Raw genomic sequence first — 17,277 nt, 5'->3', positions numbered from 1 at the left:
TATAAATCACGTGCTATGTGTGCATATTGTATGAATATTTGTTGTCTATGCTGGGTGAAATATTTTTATACACGTTTTAAATGATTTAAAGTGCATAAGTATTTTATATCTACAAAATGTGATGGGTAAAACATGGGTGGATGTAATAGTTGATGTGTGACCAAATAAAATAATGAGAGACCTCGATATAGATAATATTGATGATCCAGTCATCTAGCGGAGTATAGATGACAACCACAGACTATTCTAGACAGTCTAGTAGAACGCTAGCAAGCTCGCAACCTGTAGGTGTTTATTTGAACTGTGTGCTCACCAGCAGTACTCCATCCCCCAAATGGTTGCCTTATTTGACATGAATTACTGAGGAACCCCCGAACCATGTGTCATCACCCTGATGAAAGTCCTTAGACTAGGTCCCTTGTGTTAGATGTTTTAGGGATGTAAAGTGAGGATAACGGGAACGGGTAATCGGGTTTGTTTGGTTTGAAAAGGTTAATAAACTTATTTATTGTGGGTTGAAAACCCTATGTACTCACCAGGTTTCCCAACCTGACCCACTCAGTTATTTATATCACAAGTGTTGATATGAAGTCACATTACACTGAGAGATTAAGGAGATATAAATCACTAGTGATAATGAATGTAAGTTCTGTTTATGCTTATGTTTCTGTATTGACGATGACATCCTAGATGTTTTAAAATGAATAAAAATACTTTTCTTTGGAAATGCTTTGATAACGTATTTATCATATTTTACTGTGAACAAATTCTGCAACACTTTTACTTAAAATGTTATTCTGATTTTCAAACAAGCATAAACAAAAATCGATTTTTTCTATACGTGAAAATGGGGATGTCACATCAGATAACAATGTCATGATAAAACATAAAGCATTTTCATTAATACTAATTGTTTTGATACATGAAATTTTTCCAGAAGGCATACAATACATAGGAAATATAAAATCCGGCAGCATGACGACCCTATGAGTAGTGTAGTCACTTAAACATAGAGTCGATTGTACATATCATAGATCACATAGACATAATACTAATGAAAGATACGGTTGGTCCTAGTCATAGTAGGTGTGAAAGGTAGTAGATGCATATACTACCGGAAGCACAGGACTCACACTTGGATCAGGGAAAGTCACAAGGTTACCAAGAAGCTAGTGGTTAATCTTGTTTCATTCAAGTATGTCGTTACCATTGCTTCGGTAGTGACTAAGAAGATGATTGATATTCTGACCATAGCGGTCATATCAAATTAAGTCCGAATACAAAGAGTTTGTTACGTGGTTCATAGAACCAATTTCGAGGTAGCATATGAATCAAGTCAGAAGATTGAAATCAATGCGATCGATAGCATCGTGCTCGTTGTTAAGGAAGCTTGTAGCTAGAAACACTACATGTAAAAATGTGATTATATCACATTAGAATATGAAGGAAGGTATATTCCATTCCGGAATTTGAGTCTATGAGACTTAAATCTAAGCGTTGCATCATACGATGAGAGGTCATCAGGACACGACCCACAAGTCTGTTACAATAGACAAATGAATGTATTTATCTTAAGAAGAAGAAGGAATCCACAATAAGGATTTATTTTATAAATTGAAGGTTACGATTGAAAGTCCAACATAGTATGAAGAGTAGATGTAAGATTGAACATCACAATTATTAATTAGGATGGAAAGTTAACGTATGGAATCATTATTCAAGCCCTGTTTCGTTGATGATTTCGGGACGTAATCATCCTAAGGGGAGATAATTGTAACGCCCGTAGATTCGAGCTAGTCAATTTAGAGACGATAAGCGTCAAAAATGACTTTTTGATAGAAGATTATTTAGAATGAATAATCTTAACTAAGTTATATTATATGTCACAAGGTTTTTGTGCATATAAAGAACGCCGGAATCCAAGTTATAACGAAGAAGTTATGACTCGTCGAAGTTTCGTAACAGAACTGGCGCGACGCTGGATGACGTAAAAAGTGAATTTATGTTAGATTGATATTTAGCCTTAGCAATCTAAACAAAAGTCGTAGAGTTCGTTAAACCATGAGGGTACATAAAAATAACGTCCGAATCTGACTTCGTATGAGGAAGTTATGATTTTTCTAAGTTTCGACTTAGCGGTATGCAGCCCGAATACTCGATTTGAGATCGAGCGGTTTTTATCCAAAACAATCTAAACGTGAGTCGAAGATCTTGTTGATAGTATTCCAACGGTAACAAGACAGACAAAAACGGACGTCGGATGAAGAAGTTGTGAATTTATAACGGAGTTTTCCTATCCCGGCCTACTAAAAATAATATAATAAGAATAAAGTCAAAATTAGCCAACGGAGGCTAAATGAAAGTTGTAGAGCATAATCTCACCTACACGTGGATATAAAGAACGTCGAAAACGAAGCTCGTATGCGAAATTTATGAGTTTTTGAAGATCGTGGCACGCATACTAAAGCTTATCCGAAGCGTACGCCCAACGTACTTGGAAATTATGCCCAACGTAATCCCAGACCCATCAGCCTATAAATAGAAACCGAGATCAGCCATTTTTTTTGCTCATTTTCTTTCTTCTCTATAGTTTTTGCTTCGATTTACGTGCCAATTATATCCCGAAGCCCCGGTATCATTCCCGAGCCCCGAAGCAAGTTCCGAAGTCTCGAATATCCCGAGACGTGATATTCCCGAGCCGAAGCCCTGCCCGCGAGGAGCCCGGTTTTTGTGAAGATCTTCCTAATCTACCCAAGAATACTACTTCTACAAGTCGTAGTGTTGTCCGATCATCTTCTGATCAAGTGAGTGTATAGTCACTTTCGTCTTACACATAGATATGAAGTATTTTATAAAATACGTGCTATGTGTATATATATTGTTGTTTATATGTGTGAGTGTGTGGTTACTTTATTCTAATACATAAATATGAAGTATTTGCTATGAAATACATGCTATGTGTTTATATATTGTTGTTTTAGTTGAGATAAGTGTGGAATAGATGTTTTATATGGTTTTTAAATAAGTTAAACTATATATGTATTTTATATCTACTAATATGTTGGGTAGAACATGGGTAAATGAGATAGTTGGTATGTGATAAAATGATGAGGTAAATGATGAGGTATGTAAGATGATTAAGAATGATATTGGCAGATGCACCAATTAGAGAATGTCGTAATACTAGCAGATGCGCTTAAGAATAATATTGGTAGATACACCAAATAGAAAATGTCATAATACTAGTAGATGCGCTTATAGGATAATTTCGGCAGATGTGCCTAAAAGAGGATGTCATTAACCTGGCAGCCGCACCTCATAGTGTATGACGTAATCATGGCAGAGGCGCTTAAAGGATGATGTTGGTAGATGCGCCTTATGTAGCAATAGATTTTGTGTCAATTCCTTAGGTCAATCCTTAGGAATGAATGAATGATAGTTGAATTCTTAGGGTAAAACCTTGAGAAATAAAGAAGATAATGGGGGTGGGTAATTGGGTTGATTGTTTGATGGTTGAATATAATAATTATATTATTGTGGGTCGAAAACCCTATATGCTCACCAGGCTCCCAAGACTGACCCACTCAGTTTTCTTTGTATCACAGGTATCAATACGAAGACATATTTCACTGAGAGATTAAAAGAGATGTAAATCATTAGTGTAAATAAATGTAAGTTTTGTTTATGCTTATGTGTCTGTATCGGAACATGATATCCCTAGATTTTGTTATATAATAAAAATACTTTTCTTTAAGAAATGTTTTGATAAATTCTTATCATATTTTGTTTTGGGGACAAATTCCGCAACAATTTTCTTTAAACGATTACTCTGATTTTAAAAACAAAGCATAAACAAATTGGTCTTTTTTGGTCGTGAAATTGGGGATGTCACATAGTAAATAAAAAATAAAAAGTCATCTGAAAACTTATGATTTTTACAAACATTACAAAAGGTTTTTGCCAACAATACGCATAAAACTTGGAATTATTTTTGTATTTGCCTTAAAAATATCATAAAAATTAAACTTTTTACGCCACTAATTTTCATAGTTATTAGTGGAATAATATATATATATATATATATATATATATATATATATATATATATATATATAGAGTTATGTTCAAATGAGAACAATTTTAAATTTGAGAACAATTGAGAAAAATCTAGACTATATACTGTTTTATAAACGCTATACATCGCATTATTTTTCTCTCTCTACATATTTATCTCTTATCCTATTCTAATAAATAAGTACTATTATAACACGTGGCATTCTCCAAGCACCCTCCTTGCTTATATTCCCGCTCATTTCATCAAAGCGAATTTCCCAAATTATCCTCTGGCCTTATATGTTCGTTTACTGGTTCCTCTTCAATTTTCATATTTCAATCGCTTCTAAATCTTCAATCATCCTCAAATCTCGGTCCTTGATTAGCTGTGATTTGGATTCCAAAATCCCTAATTCATTCCCTTCAGTTGTAACATCAGTCGATAAATCAGCAATTACCTCACCCATTTCTCTTCAATTGATAATTCTCACCCTATATCTCTGTATATTACTCCAATTGAACCCCTAGACAACCCATTCTCATATGTAGTAGTCGCTTTCTTCTTCAAACTCACCCTACAATTCTCTATTTTCAAAGAAACACATTAAGCTCCAACAATATTCTTGTCAAATGGATTCCCTTCACCGCTGTGTTCATAGCCCTTTGCTATGGTCACTAATCGGTCCATCTGCTCTCCATTAACTATCATTCTGCTTCAAATCGACGGGTGTTGTTTGCTATTGCTTGGTATTTTGTTTCAACCGAAAGAGGGAAAGGGTAATATAATATTTTTTATGTATTTTAACATCAGGTATCGTTTTCGGCTTACATTTAGCATTTGCTCTATATTTTGATTTTGTTAGCAAGATTATTGCTATTATATGATATGTTTTAAATAATATGTATCCATTGAAGAATAATATTGAACGTCATAAGTATTTGACTGTAAAAAACTTAGCTTATGAACCAACTGGTAAATTTTTTATTTAGATTGGTTGAAATATACTAGAATCATCTAATATCACCTACCACATTCGTACAGGGATAATCAGCTGCAAGTGTGTTTGTGACATAGATGGTTTAGGGTCGCTATATTGTGGTGCTAGAAACTAGAGTGATGCTTGGGTAAGCCCTCGATGTTTCAATGTGAAGTTCCCAAAATACCCTTCAGTTATCATATACCCATTGGCCATTAGTAATTACGTTCCTCCATTTCAGGATTTTGAATTTCAAACAATGATACTATCCCACAATAGATCACCAAGAAATCAGTAAGGAAATCACAAAAAAATTAGGAAGGAAAACAGTTAACAAATTTGAATCGGGCTTCATATGCTAACTCGATCGCACCTTATATAAGCCGCTTCTGTCCATATTCCTTTCTTAGCGTTTCTTTGATTGTAGTTGAAGTGATAAAATCAAGAGATTTTCCTTCTCTCTATTTCATCTCAGTATAATACATTTTGACTATTTGTTTCAACATTCTAGAATTATCATAGCCTCATATGAGCATGGATGTGATTATTAGTATTTTTCACATGATATATGTTTCTTTTCCTCATTTTCATGTCACAGTAGCAGAAATTTTATATTTGTTTCAAATTTCAAGCTTTGTTTCAATGGTTTTTATAACAATTCTATTCATTTACTTATTTCATGTATGTGTGTAGGATGGTATTCTTGCAGTTGGTAGGGGAAACAAGGTGGTTGCCCAGTATTCGATGAAGATGGTAAACTCAACTCTCAAGTCATTTTCTGTAGTAATTATTTTATTAGTATGGTGATTAGATAACTAATTAATTAAACTTGTGTATTATTTATTAATTCCAGGAATCGAAAAACTGACGATTGCTACAAAACTGAACACATTATCAGCTGACCGTGTATTTGATGGAGAAATTGCAGGTATTTGGTTTAGCACATTTTATTTAATTTCATTTCAAATGAAAAGTGATGAATGAGTAAATATATATTTTCTTTTCTGGTGATTTCATGGGAGCTTTAAAGTCAAACTTCAATGATATAAGGAGACTACTTATTTAAGTTAAGATCCTCATATGATTCTTTTGAAGAATGCGAATTCAGTGTACAATTTGACTCTATTTTACATCTCTTACATAGTGTGATGAATTCACTTTTTTTTTTGTGAGATCTGCAAATGACTGATAATAATGAAATAGGGTTCAATTGTTGGAGATAGCTTTGACTTTACCATTCTACACTAAAGATTAGTAGTCAAAATTCAAACTTGTTTTTTGATTGACCAAATATTCATTCCCTAATAGTGGTTGTTCATTTACAATTTCTGACTGGTATAAGATGTTACTTATTGCATGCATGAATTTTTACAATTCCAATTTTCACTTCTTATTTTCTTTTCTATTTGAAATACTTTAATAATTTATGAGTATAAGATTATGTAGCTAAGTTTTATGGTCTTTTTTGTACATGAAAAACATTCTGTACATATAGTGATTGGAATGCCAACTTCATCACCTACAATGGTAAGACGTGACAAGAAACTAGTTCAATTTTTTTCCTATTTTTAAAGTTTGATTTACTTCCCTTTTTCATAATTTTTACATGATTTGTGCTTCAATATAGACTCATGGTGACATTGCAAAGTAGAGGAAGAAAGAGGATAAGGTCGGTTCGTGTATTTAATTATATGCATAAATAATGCTAAGTTGATATATATAAATTTAGAGATCTATTATCGGTCATCATGGTTTATTATGTGTATCTAATCATTTGTTTGATCAAACAGATAGAAGTGATTGATGGACAAAGCCACCATTGAATATAAAAGTTTTGAAGAAAGGTATTCCATATTTCTCTTTTACTTTAATTTTTTTTGTTTAGTTATTTTTTGTATTTATTCTTTCTAAAACAAAATTATTATAAAAAATTATTTTATGTATTAAGCTGCTTGCAAGTCTACTCTAATATATTTTTTTTAATGTGATGTATTATGTTATATGAAATGCAATTGGTCATAAGTTGGATAAACAAGAAAAAAAAAATGTAAAGTTCATATGCAATTAAGTTTCGTTTTTCTTCCTCAACAAGTATTTAGTTTGATAGTTTTATAATTTGAGTGTTACTAGCAAAACATTTAGACTTGTTAGTTTTTCAAGAAATTTGTATTTTTAATATTAAGAATATTGTTGTTATTTAATATTTATATTTTAATTGATTAATGGTATTGTGTTTTTCCATTTATTATTTTATATTTCATTTAAATTAAGGACTAATATGATCTAAGTGGGGCTTTAAAGGAAAGATATCGGAGACTAAACATGATAATATCAAATACTAATATTTAGTCTTTCAAAGATAGTATTAGGAACTAATATGATATAAAATAAAGATTTGAATGAAACATACCGGAGGCTGAATGACATTATTATAAAGGGCTAATATTTAGTCTGAAACATCCCAAAAATATAATCCAAAAATTTCGTTTTTAAATTATTAAAGAAAAACCCATAACTCATAAAACATCATAATAAAATCACATGTCAGGTATCTCAAACATCATAACCAGAAAACTGTATCAAATCATGTATCAAATATCAGAGTCTAAAATATCCCAGACTGAAGATTGTGGTGTGTGTCATGCGATCATTCCGAGCCCTTCCCTTTGCTAGCTGAAGTACTTGAAACCAAACTGAAAACGGTAAGCACGAAGCTTAGTGAGCTCCCCAAACTACCACATACCATACATTAACACATAATAACACATATTGAGCCTTGCCCACTGCATCGGGCCCCACCCGACATCAGACTAATCTGGCATCGAACCCCGCCCGCATCGGACCGAAGTCCGGCATTGGGCCCTGCCCGACATCGGACCGAAGTCCGGAATACATATCATAACAACAAGCACATAACACATAAGCATATAACATATAAACATAATAAACTTCCTCGGGCTTGCCTCGACATCGGACCGAAGTCTGGTACACATAACATATAAGCTAACTCTTCATCGGGATTACCCCAACATCGGGCTTGCCCCGAAATACCTTAACACATAACATGCATGAATCACAAAAGACATCAAGCATACATATACCCTTCTTGGGACCGCCTCGGCATCGGACCAAAGTCCGGAAATATATAATATACATCAGACTAATCCCAACATCGGATTGAAGCCCGACATACTCTAAATACATAAATAGGCCGATATTGGTGCCTTCGACCCGTTCCTACTTGAGGAAAACTCACCTCTTAAAGCTGTCTGTGAAATCTCACGGCGAGGAATATTTGATAATTGCTCCAACGTCTCCCCGACTATCAAAATCACAATAATACTTAGTCAAAATATGATAACCCTTCTTAGGGTAAAATGACCATTTTACCCTTGGTTAAAATCAACTTCTGGTCAAGGTTAAAAATCAAGGTCAACTCCCAGTGAACCCAACTCGCCGAGTTATCTGATAACTCGTCGAGTTTTATGCTATCAGACCCGTGAAAAATATGAAAAAAAAAAAAAACAAATTTCATCATTTATAACTTTTGTATACGAACTCCACTTGAGTTGTATTTTATTATGTTTTTTGTAACAAGAGATTTCCATGGACATATTACACTCATAATTTGGATGTTTGGAATAATACATACGTAACTTTAAAGTAGGTTATTCGGTGAAAATTATGAAAAAAAATTACATTGTTTTCGCATATAAACTTCGTAACAATCATATATGATTTGGGTTCTCCCAATCACAATGGTTTTTGCATGTCGCCTACATGTTTGCAAATGGTAGTCTATGAAAATTAAATTTGATCATTTTTTATTTTTGTGACAATTTTGTTGTAAAAACTTCGAAAAATGGTTATTATGGCCTTTTTTTCTCTTAATCAGAAGATAAAAATGATATAAAATAAATAAATTAAAAATAAAAACTACAAAAAGTTATATATGGATATAATTAAAAAATAAAAACTGAGATTATGTAACGAACAATATTTTACACTATTTGATATTTGGTAAATTTTTAACTACCATTGAAATGCGGTCAAGGTATTTTTTTCTGTTTTTTTTTCTTTTTGAGCAGGAACCTTTGAATCTATAAGTCAACCATCGAGGTACACGCTATTAATGCATCGTCCTTCGATGGAGATACAAGTAATTACAGCCTCCTCCGACGCTTAAAATAGGCGCGCATTCAGAAAACAAAAATAATATCAAAGTTACTTTTACGGTTGGGGTTTTCTTTCAGAGAAGTGACCATTTGAGTGGAAATGGAAGATGACACGGGAGAGCGATCAAGCTTCGTGATTGGGCTCATAGAGAATCGAGCTAAGGAGGTATCGCTGCTTAGCTCTCATTCCCTATATATGTGTTTTGTGTCTGTGAATCGGTATATATAGATATTTGTATGTATACGTACTTGGTTCTGCATTGGGATTAGGGCATGGTATATGATGAAGTTATCGTTATTCGTTAATCATCACTCAATTCCTAAAACATATCGCTGGGTGTTACGAGCAATTATTACTCTTATCTTGTTCATTCCTTTTTTTTCATTGTAGGACGAATTCGTGCTTGCTTCTTAGATCAACAATGCAACTGAAAGAAATGATTATTGTTGTTTCAATTGTAAGAGATGAAGATTTTGTTTCCTTTTACTTTTGCATCTGGTGTAGGCCTCATTTAGAAGCAATTGTGGTTTTTGGATTAAGAATTGAAAGGGTGGAGGGAAGGAGATACGATGATCGACTTAGTTAAGTTACTTAAAAGACTTTAGAATGTGTGAAGGATAGATTCCAAATCCAATCTCTCTCCGGACTCTGATGATCATAGTTTTCGTTACCTGATTCATATAAACAAACCTGTTACAAACATGGTGAAAGACACACATATTTTCTGCGTGGCCATGCAGTTTTTGCTCATATACTGTTTGAAATCTTGTATTTTATTACTGATAATACACCTTGGAACCATAGTTTTCAGAATTCTGTGATCTGCTATGAAGATTCGGATTTAGCTAGCTGAAATGGGCATCTGATGATGATTGTTTGTCTTTTGTTATTCCAAATCCTAACTGGAGATATCCATCTTATCATCAGGTTGGAGTGGCTGCTTTTGACTTGAGGTCGGCTTCACTTCACCTTTCTGAATACATTGAAACTAGCAGCTCATATCAAAACACGAAGACACTGCTGCATTTCTATGATCCAATGGCAATTATTGTCCCCCCTAACAAGCTAGCACCTGATGGCATGGTTGGGGTATCAGAATTAGTTGATAAATTCTATTCCTCAATTCGAAAGGTAGTATCTACTCTATATAAAAATGTTGTTTCTGATCTATAGTTAAAACTCTAAGTATGGGCTAACATTTGCAGGTCACTATGGTTCGTGGTTGCTTTGATGATACAAAGGTAAGGCTTCAGTTGTTTCTCATTCACTAATAGTTTGAAATATGCTATAATGGGTATGTATTTTTGAAGGGAGCTGTGCTGGTAAAAAGTTTAGCTGCTAAAGAACCTTCTGCACTTGGTCTGGATACTTATTACAAGCAATATTATCTCTGCCTGGCTGCTGCTGCAGCAACTATCAAGTGGTACCATTTGTTTATTGAAATTTAATTACATTTTATCTGATACATGATTCATTCTTTTTTGGTGACAAGAGATGGGATTCTAATCCTCCAAAATATTTGAGATGCTAAATGAGGCTGTCAGTGTCTACCAAATAAGAATTTGTTAACTGCTTTGTCAAACACAGGATTGAAGCAGAGAAAGGAATCATCATTACAAATCATTCATTGTTAGTAAGTCTCTATTTCTTTTCACATGTACTTTTAACAGAGGAAGCTGTTCTGCTGTGAGGCCTTCCAGTATTGCCTAAGTATTTGTCTCGACTTATTACGGGTCAAAAATATCTTCCACTGATTCCTCTTTCCTTGCATCTTTTTTCACCTCTCAGGTGACTTTCAACGGATCATTTGACCATATGAATATTGATGCAACGAGGTAGGTTTTTTTTAAGCTTTTACAGTATGTTGTAAATCATCCTGATCGGATCAGCTTATTATTTATTATAACTAAGTATCTGCTTGATAGTGTACATAACCTGGAGATTATAGAGCCACTGCATTCTACACTTCTGGGCACAAGCAACAAAAAGAGAAGTTTATTCCAGACTCTCAAGTCGACAAGGACTGCTGGAGGGTATGCCATTGCCATTGCCATTGGCATATTACTGGAAGATAATTGGGTGTTTATTTTGTTGTTGCAGGACTAGACTTCTTCGTGCCAATCTGTTGCAACCTTTGAAAGATATAGAAACCATCAAAGCTCGACTTGATTGCCTGGTCAGTCAGTGATTCTTTTTTTTTTTTTTTTAACAATAAATGTATGCAATATCTGGCAGTTAGGTTTCAGAAGATGATTTATTAACTAAATAAATGATGCAGGATGAATTAATGACCAATGAACAGCTGTTTTTTGGGCTGTCACAGGCTCTTCAAAAGTTTCCAAAAGAAACTGGTTAGTCTGTGGTGATTGATTATTAGTTACCATGACATGATGTATGTACTCATGTTTTGATTCAGACAGGGTCCTCTGTAACTTCTGCTTCAAGAGGAAGAAAGTCACTAATGCGGTCTTGGGGGGGATTGACAATGCTAGAAAGAGCCAGGTTGTAATAGGAAACATTATTATTCTGAAAACGGCTCTGGATGCCTTGCCATTTCTCTCCAAGGTACATATATAACTTGTATGCTCAAACTCCAAAAAAACATTTGAGGAGTTTAAAGTTGTAACTGGTGTTAGGTACTGAAAGATGCAAACAGCTATCTTCTTGCAAATATATACAGATCTGTTTGCGCAAACGAGAAATATGCTTGTATGAGGAAAAGGTAACATCATGCTTTGTTTTTTTTTTTTTACATAAATCATAAATTGGTAAGTAGTAGTAAAATATGTCAGGATCGGGGAGGTGATCGATGAGGATGTAGTTGATGCAAGAGTTCCTTTTGTTGCGCGGACACAGCAGTGTTTTGCTGTGAAGGCCGGGATCGATGGATTTCTTGATCTTGCACGAAGATCCTTCTGTGACACCAGCCAAGGTAGGTACCAGTTTATACTCATCTCTAATCACTAATTCATTCATTCATTCATGTGTAATAATCATAATATTTACAGCTATACACAACCTTGCAAATAAGTATCGTGAAGATTATAAGCTTCCAAATTTGAAAATCCCATTCAACAATAGGCATGGCTTTTACTTCAATATTCCTCTCAAGGACATACAGACACAGGGAAAGCTTCCCAACAAGTTCATTCAGGTACCAAATACCATTATTAACCATTTCTTCTCCTCGATCTGATTTTGAAACAATTTTTTAGGTTGCCAAGCATGGGAACAGTATACATTGCTCAACTCTGGATCTTGCTTCTGTGAGTATATTTTTGTGGTTAGTTATTTGGTCAACAAAGAGTCTTTTATTTATTTGGTTTGCTGCTAATTTGTCAATAATGAAATGGGTTGGTTGGATGGTTAAGTTAAATGCAAGAAACAAGTCTGCAGCAAAAGACTGTTATCTGCGTACAGAAGTTTGCTTGGAAGGTGAGTGTATTGTGTATAGATTGAGATTTTTGGTTTGATGTGGAATAATACTTGATTAGCATAAGCCTTAACAGCACTAATGGATGCAATTCGGGAGGATGTGTCGGTGCTGACCTTGCTTGCTGAGATCCTATGCCTATTGGATATGATTGTTAATTCATTTGCTCACATGATTTCAACCAAGCCTGTAGATCGATACACCAGGCCTCATTTCACTGGTAATTATTTGTGTATATTTTTTTGTTATTGGAATGGAAATGGAAGAATGACTGTTTTTTTACTGATAGAAAACGGACCGCTGGCAATTGATGCTGGAAGGCACCCTATACTAGAAAGCGTGCACACTGATTTTGTTGTACGTTCCTCATATTAATTGCTCTGCTTTATTTCTGACTCTCACTCTCTCTTTCTCTCTTCCATTTGCAATTTGCAATTTGCGTTGCAGCCCAACAACATCTTTCTTTCAGAGGCTTCAAACATGGTGATTGTCATGGGGCCCAACATGTAATGATTTATTTGTCCTCAACTACAACTGTCATAACTCATAATAATATTAATAGTAGATGTTTGTTGTTTGTTGTTTGTTGTTTTTATTTCAGGAGTGGAAAAAGTACATACCTTCAGCAAATATGTCTGATTGTGATCCTTGCTCAAATTGGTTGTTACATTCCTGCCCGGTTTGCAACCCTAAGAGTGGTGGATCGTGTTTTTACAAGGATGGGCACACTCCATAATCTTGAATCAAATTCCAGTACGGTATGCCTTTCTTTTCTTTTCCTACTCATCACTTCACTTGACACAACTAAACTAACAAATCAAACAACCTACCTACCTCTCAAATCCTACCATCTTCTAAATATCTTTAGAAGCTGAGTTGTGTAGATGATTGAACAAGTTGTGATTTTGCAGTTCATGACAGAGATGAAAGAGACAGCTTTTATCTTGCAGAATATCTCTGAAAGGTAACATATAGTACACAATTTACAATCAGGGCTGCTTAATATACTCAACAGATACATATACATACATATATATTCGACAGGAGTCTTGTTGTGATGGATGAGCTTGGGAGGGCTACATCTTCCTCTGATGGTTTTGCAATTGCATGGAGCTGCTGTGAACAACTCTTATCACTCAAACCGTAATTTTATTTTTATATCCCATATGCTATCATTATATGGTTTTCCATAGTAGAATCTTCATCACTTATTTGTTAATTGGGGGATGGGGTTTCAGTTACACAATATTTGCCACACACATGGAAAAGCTAGCAGAAGTAGCCAGCATATATCCGAATGTCAAGATTCTTCACTTCAATGTTGAAGTAAAAAACAATCGCTTGGATTTCAAGGTAAACTTCATGTATGTATGTATGTATTACCAACAGCAGCAGCAGATTAATATGTTGTTGATAATGATATGATATGAATTCCACTACAGTTTGAGCTGAAAGATGGGTGGCGCCACGTACCACATTATGGACTTCTATTAGCAGGAGTGGCAGGGCTACCAACTTCAGTTATCGAGACTGCCAAAAATATCACTTCAAGGATTACAGAAAAGGTAATCAAACTCTTCCTTGGTTTCTTGTCTTGTGGTTTTCAACAAATGAAAGAGGAGGATTATAATTAGGGTTAGTTTTAGAGGGTTAGGATTAAAATAAAAATAAAAAAATGGAAGCATTTTTATTAGAAATGGTTATGATGAGATGTGTAATTTTGCTAACTTTTGGTTGGTTAGGAAGGGAAGAGAAAGGAGTTGAACTATGAGGCATATGAAGGTATTCAGATGGCATATACAGTGGCTCAGCGTCTGATATGCTTGAAATATTCCACCCAAGATGAGGATTCCATCCGACAAGCACTTGAACATCTTAAAACCACCAATTTACAGAATTTTAGATAGATCTCTATTATCTTGTTGGTTTAATTTGGATATATGTATCAAATTCAAGACCATCTCTACCCCTTTGATTTGTTATACATATTACATAACATAAAGAATCTTACAAATACAGTACCATGCATGTATATGTACTTTTCATCTGTAAAAGCTCATAATCATGATGCCCATTCACTTTCTTTCTCCTTCATCCAATCAATGTAAAATCTTTTCTAGCATCAAGTGATATTCTAATTTATGGAATCAACATCAAAGCATGTATTATTTATGGCTATAATAACATCTTTCAGATCAGCAAGAAACCAAATTTAACTTCAATTCTCTTTTCCACTATCATTAACATTTCAACTCCCTCACACTGTGTATTTGTTTTGTTGCATATATCAGAATTCAGAAGTCTGTATATAGCAAAAATGAACCGAGCACAAGATAAGCAAGAAAGGAAAAGACGAGTATCTGCATCAACAACTTTGGATTGTCCCTCAACCTCATATTTGGAGATGTAACCCCCCTGCATCCATTCCATAAACACAAACACAAACAATTCTGTAAATAATAGAAGAAGATATGTAAAAGCTTAAAGGTGATGACTTGACTCTTGAGTGGGTGGGTTGTTAACCTAGCAATGCTTTGAGAAAGGCGAGGGAAGGGCATACTCTGGATAAACACAATTCCTGGTCCTCTCATCATTGCTGTCACCATATTCTGATTCTCCCCCTGGCATGCATGCCCAACCATTTTACTTTTTAGAAACTAACAAACTGTTACTCTATTTTTTTTTTTTTTTTTTTTAAAGAAAAATATATATTACCCCAAACACCACCCTTCTCATTGGACCATTATATTTGATTTGTACATCCACTGTTGTTGACAGGGCAATAATGCTACAAATGTCCACTGAAAGTATCTCACCAACCTCAAGATTTTTCTGCACAACTACAAAACCACAAGAAACATAAACACATTCACAGGCCATATCAAGCAGAATGTAAGGCAACATGAATTAAAATCATAATTACCAGAACCACCCCCAACCATGAATGCCAGGCCTTGCCCAGATACTTTTTGTCTCAACAATCTCTGTAAAGTAACAAATTTTAAATTATATTATATATTATGGGACAAAACCTGGAAAAAGAAAATGTCACCTCAACAGCATTACGATTAGGTCCCCTCTGATCAAATGTGTTGCTACTGACTTTTACATCACCAATGGAGCAAAGAAATGCATCTGGCTACAGACAGATTCAGAAAATAACAGAAACTGAGACAATGATGATGAATGAATTAATATTTAATATCATACCTGGCATAATATCTCACCACCGAATCTTGCCAGGTCAATCTACAGAGTTAAAAGAAAATATACAATACATCAGAATCAAGCATCAAATGTAGTAACTAACTAACAAATATTGGCAGATTGACAAACCGGGAGGATTCTTCCTAAATAAGGTGCAGCCATGGCAACAAATCCATCGGTTGACCCACTGTTTACAAAGATTGTTTTAGTTGCATTCTTTCCAAAAACCCATTGCCACATTCCTGCTTCATTCTCTGGGGCATAAACATTTTCCATTTGAATGGAGCCAGACATATAGCACATGCAGCCTGTTGTAAATAACTCACTTACCATCAATAAATAAATCTAATAAGCCTATTTCAGCACAGCAAGCAAGCAAATACCTGGTTTTGCACTGACCTTGTCTTCTGGCTTCAACATAATCTGGCAAGAGAAATCAGGATCAGGATGATGAACATGGAAGGAAGACAATGATGCTACTGCTACACATACCTGAACTATCTGAGCTTCCCCACCCAAAATCTGAAAAGGCGTAACAGCATCGTCTGGACTCTATTATTGTACATTAACCCCAAATCCAATGAGTAACAAAATATCACAAACAAAACGTTAAATACTCCTAAACTGATTAACATATATAGAATCATGGATTTAAGTATCATAAGCTAATTACAACAGTTTCTCTACTTTTGCTTTAACTACAAATCTTACGTTTATGTTATAAAATGCTCAATGTTATACTCTACACAACATTTCACCTTGATTAACCTAACACTCACCTTAACTACCACATCATACACCGTTTATCTAATCATCAATCCATACCAAAACTTTCAAACATAAAAACCCACAAAAACCTACTGAAATTCTGATTTCCACACCTGATAAACGAAGGGTTGGAAAGGCGTTGAAAAGAACGGAGCCGCCATGAACAGTCAGGCACCAAAATTCAAACACGGATCAAACAATAAGCGCTGAAATAATAATAATAATAATAATAAACATAAAAGATCCAGTCGAACGATTGAGTTCAGGTTTAAATTCCTAAATCACGAGTCCTTTCACTTCAAATTACCTGGGTCTAGAAGGGTGATTTAGGCATTATGTTGTTGACGTGGATGGTGACATGTCAGCAGCTGGGTGACGCGGTATGATTATGATTATGATGACATGTCAGATTTTTAATGGAAATGTTTAGCGAGTAGCATGTCATCGGTTGGTCTTGGACTAAAATGTATTTATCCATCACTGAGTATTTGTTATATTTTTATTCTGTTTAATATTTTGAATTAATTTTTTTATATGTTATTTTATAAAATTTTTATTTTATTAAATTTCATATAAAAATTAATATTTATAATAAATATAGTAATAAATTGATATCAATTTATTAATGAATTTACCTTTTAATATCAAAATTCTCAAAATTAA

The 17,277-nt window shown here is 34.3% G+C and overlaps 2 protein-coding genes across 7 annotated transcripts; one reads left to right on the top strand and one right to left on the bottom strand.

The window, feature by feature from the left end:
- The first annotated feature begins 4,361 nt into the window (after window positions 1-4,361).
- Window positions 4,362-14,662, top strand: MSH4 (MUTS-like protein 4). Of its 4 annotated transcripts, XM_078982594.1 has the most exons (30): window positions 4,362-4,830; window positions 5,724-5,783; window positions 5,884-5,958; window positions 6,526-6,557; window positions 6,658-6,699; window positions 6,821-6,874; window positions 9,119-9,371; window positions 10,134-10,337; window positions 10,412-10,447; window positions 10,517-10,629; window positions 10,794-10,839; window positions 10,995-11,041; window positions 11,132-11,239; window positions 11,307-11,382; window positions 11,485-11,557; window positions 11,623-11,771; window positions 11,843-11,928; window positions 11,999-12,138; window positions 12,215-12,360; window positions 12,422-12,472; window positions 12,578-12,641; window positions 12,716-12,859; window positions 12,929-12,996; window positions 13,087-13,145; window positions 13,241-13,397; window positions 13,551-13,603; window positions 13,684-13,782; window positions 13,878-13,992; window positions 14,082-14,204; window positions 14,382-14,662. In XM_078982594.1, the coding sequence occupies exons 7-30, from the start codon at window positions 9,306-9,308 to the stop codon at window positions 14,544-14,546; spliced, it is 2,388 nt and encodes a 795-aa protein (XP_078838720.1). In that variant the 5' UTR covers window positions 4,362-4,830; window positions 5,724-5,783; window positions 5,884-5,958; window positions 6,526-6,557; window positions 6,658-6,699; window positions 6,821-6,874; window positions 9,119-9,305; the 3' UTR covers window positions 14,547-14,662. The 4 variants fall into 4 exon arrangements, with proteins under 4 accessions (XP_078838720.1, XP_078838722.1, XP_078838723.1 ...); XM_078982596.1 differs by lacking the exon at window positions 6,526-6,557; XM_078982597.1 differs by adding an exon at window positions 9,597-9,663 and having other exon boundaries at window positions 5,884-6,699.
- Window positions 14,663-14,850: 188 nt separating this feature from the next.
- LOC145034225 (uncharacterized) lies at window positions 14,851-17,027 on the bottom strand. Of its 3 annotated transcripts, XM_078982600.1 has the most exons (11): window positions 16,922-17,027; window positions 16,728-16,820; window positions 16,339-16,398; window positions 16,230-16,269; window positions 15,976-16,154; window positions 15,850-15,888; window positions 15,692-15,778; window positions 15,563-15,623; window positions 15,355-15,479; window positions 15,163-15,260; window positions 14,851-15,054 (listed from the first exon to the last, which is right to left on the bottom strand). In XM_078982600.1, exons 2-11 carry the CDS (start codon window positions 16,773-16,775, stop codon window positions 14,934-14,936), a joined length of 858 nt encoding a protein of 285 aa, XP_078838726.1. In that variant the 5' UTR covers window positions 16,776-16,820; window positions 16,922-17,027; the 3' UTR covers window positions 14,851-14,933. The 3 variants fall into 3 exon arrangements, with proteins under 3 accessions (XP_078838726.1, XP_078838724.1, XP_078838727.1); XM_078982598.1 differs by lacking the exon at window positions 16,922-17,027 and having other exon boundaries at window positions 16,728-16,906; XM_078982601.1 differs by lacking the exon at window positions 16,922-17,027 and having other exon boundaries at window positions 15,200-15,260; window positions 16,728-16,906.
- Between the last annotated feature and the right edge of the window lie 250 nt (window positions 17,028-17,277).

This window comes from Lactuca saligna, chromosome 3, assembly GCF_052625555.1.
Source record: "Lactuca saligna cultivar CGN05327 chromosome 3, ASM5262555v1, whole genome shotgun sequence".
Lineage (NCBI taxonomy): Eukaryota > Viridiplantae > Streptophyta > Magnoliopsida > Asterales > Asteraceae > Lactuca > Lactuca saligna.
Note: the sequence above shows the minus strand (reverse complement) of the source record. Positions and strands in the feature narration are given on the sequence as shown.

Bases quoted from the DNA above. Each gene is read 5' to 3' on its own strand.
- MSH4 (XM_078982596.1), top strand. From the start codon at position 9,306: ATGGAAGATGACACGGGAGAGCGATCAAGCTTCGTGATTGGGCTCATA. The intron at 10,840-10,994 runs GTAAGTCTCTAT...TTCACCTCTCAG, and splicing joins TTACAAATCATTCATTGTTA to GTGACTTTCAACGGATCATT. The intron at 11,558-11,622 runs GTTAGTCTGTGG...GTTTTGATTCAG, and splicing joins AAAGTTTCCAAAAGAAACTG to ACAGGGTCCTCTGTAACTTC.
- LOC145034225 (XM_078982600.1), bottom strand. From the start codon at position 16,775: ATGGCGGCTCCGTTCTTTTCAACGCCTTTCCAACCCTTCGTTTATCAG. The intron at 15,779-15,849 runs GTATGATATTAA...ATCTGTCTGTAG, and splicing joins GTGGTGAGATATTATGCCAG to CCAGATGCATTTCTTTGCTC. The intron at 15,261-15,354 runs GTAATATATATT...CATGCATGCCAG, and splicing joins TGAGAAGGGTGGTGTTTGGG to GGGGAGAATCAGAATATGGT.